Source organism: Halyomorpha halys, unplaced genomic scaffold, assembly GCF_000696795.3.
Source record: "Halyomorpha halys isolate HHAL.00 unplaced genomic scaffold, Hhal_1.1 Scaffold1218.1, whole genome shotgun sequence".
Taxonomy (NCBI): domain Eukaryota; kingdom Metazoa; phylum Arthropoda; class Insecta; order Hemiptera; family Pentatomidae; genus Halyomorpha; species Halyomorpha halys.
Window position 1 is genome coordinate 509,936 of NW_027106975.1, and position 2,244 is coordinate 512,179.

Consider the following 2,244-nt stretch of genomic DNA (forward strand, 5'->3'; position numbering starts at 1 on the left):
TATATATATATATATATATATATATATTGATGATAACATCGCTTGATGAATGCAAAGTGTTTTTGATGAATGGGAAATTTAGTTTTTTTTAACCAAAAAGGCTAAAAATTATAGTGGTATACAAAATGTTAAGAAGAAAAACAAATGTTTCAGAAAAAATATGCTTACAACTAACATCTTGAATTATGGTTAGGGATTGTTTTGATTGTTATTGCTAAAATGTTATCAACACAATTCTAAGCTAAGAACTTAGTATTGTGTAGATGTGTCTAAGTATGCATGATGCAATGTGATGCGTGATGACCCATGGGGCTTGGAAAAAAAAATCAACTGACAAGCAAACTAACATAAATATGCTTATGCTAGTTTGCCTTTCCCTTGAAATGTTTTTTATTTTTAGCTTTCAACAAGAGCCATTGAACCGTCATTTGGATTACTTTTCGGAGATTTCTTCAAGCAGCTTGGAGTCCAGACAACGGGAGCATCTCTGGTCGTGTCAACATTGGGTACAATTGTTAACTTTTCAGGTATTCTTCCATTTCTCTTTAATGTATTTATCAAAATGAACCCAATGGTCAATGCCACGTGATAGAAAAAATATACCTACTCAAAAGCTCATATCACCATAAAAGTCTATTTGTCAATTTGGCTCTTGAATGGAGAATAATGTATTTTTTTAAAAATAAATAATTTAATTTCTATCAATTTTAGTCTCAAAACATAGGTTGTGATAAAGTTTTTAAGGAATAGTGACTGTGATAAATGATTTTAATTTTGGTTTTAAGTGAATATTGACTAATTAGGCATTGTTGTTTTGACCTGGGCAGAATAGCCCTGCATGGAGTTTTAAAATTATATAATTCCAAAATTGTATTAAGTAGATTGTCCCTGAGGATGGCCGGATTGGCCGAAACGTCGGACTTGTAAGAAAAATAAAATGTTTTGAGACTAAAATGGATAGAAATTAAATTATTTATTTAAAAAAATGTATCAATTTCAAGAAAGTGTTTACGATTATAAAGAGAATAATATATTTAGGAGTGAGTCATAAACTGCTAGCTTGTAGATTATTATGATTTTTTGAGCAATTGATGTAACGCATTATTCAATGGAATTCCGTGAATGTTTCGAAACAATTTGAGTTCAAAATAATAACAAAATATTGTATTTCATTGTGGATCTGTGCGTCAATGGCTTTATAAACATTCTTAAAGAGAAATTTTAAAAAAGCTGAACTGATTTATAAGTATAAAATATATACTGAAGATATATTTATATATCTATATATATTATAAGTAATGGGTGTCCGAGCCCAACCGATGGTCGTTGAAGTTTCAATCTTAGGGCTAAAATAACGGATGGTTGTATTGCCCTTGATTTGGTTTTGGTCATTTTATATTGATTATACATGAATGTATGTGTTAATTAACAAACTCAGAAAGTGAAAATTAATGTTAATTATGATAGTTTAAGATAATTGTCGGTAATGAATATGATAATTTATGATTAATACTGATTATTTAATGGTAATTTATAATGTACAATTCATATTCATATCAGGATAAATAATCTGATGGTTTTGTTATTATTCTCCTCATTTTAGTCCAAGGTCCTGAATAGTTCTCGAGGAACACCGCGTTTTTCTTGTAACAAGGCATTCCTCAGAGTTGTAAAGGAAAGTGAAAGCTACTTTACATAGTTGACACTGAGATGGATCTCTCCTTCATTGGTCAGCCGATAGCGTCCAATTCTAAGGCGTGTTATGATCAATTCTTCTCTTCAATGTTAACAAAAGAATGAGCCCTAGGAAATCAATGTTTGGCCTCGGCGAGTCATGTAAGATCCATTATATATTGGTCGAAACAAACCCGGAATGACTGGCAATCCACTTAATGTTATTTATCTTGTAGAATTTTCGATCTGTTCAATGGTGTGAGATTAGTGAATAAGACAGTGAAGTAAAAAAAATTGGAAAAGAGTTTTGATGGGACTGAGTCAGAGAAGACAACTGCCGATTGTTCTGTTGAATCAACTGGTTGGACTACATTTAAAGTCGCTAAAACTGACATGAATAATAATCTACAACTCAAGGAAATAAATATCTACATACATATATCAGTATACCCTCTCTTTCTCTCTCTCTCTCTCTCTATATATATATATATATATATATACATATATAAAGTATATTTTTCTTTGCTCACAAGAAGGCGATTTTGAATGAGTCTATTTTGGTTACCTTGA

At 30.7% G+C, this 2,244-nt stretch overlaps 1 protein-coding gene across 1 annotated transcript in view; it reads left to right on the forward strand.

Moving 5' to 3' along the window:
- LOC106688847 (monocarboxylate transporter 12) overlaps nt 1-2,244 on the forward strand; it is a 14,655-nt gene that overhangs the window by 714 nt on the left and 11,697 nt on the right. Inside the window, exon 4 of the mRNA XM_067045294.1 lies at nt 401-527. Within this exon, the coding sequence (XP_066901395.1) occupies nt 401-527 (127 nt within the window). The remainder of the gene's footprint in view (nt 1-400; nt 528-2,244) is intronic.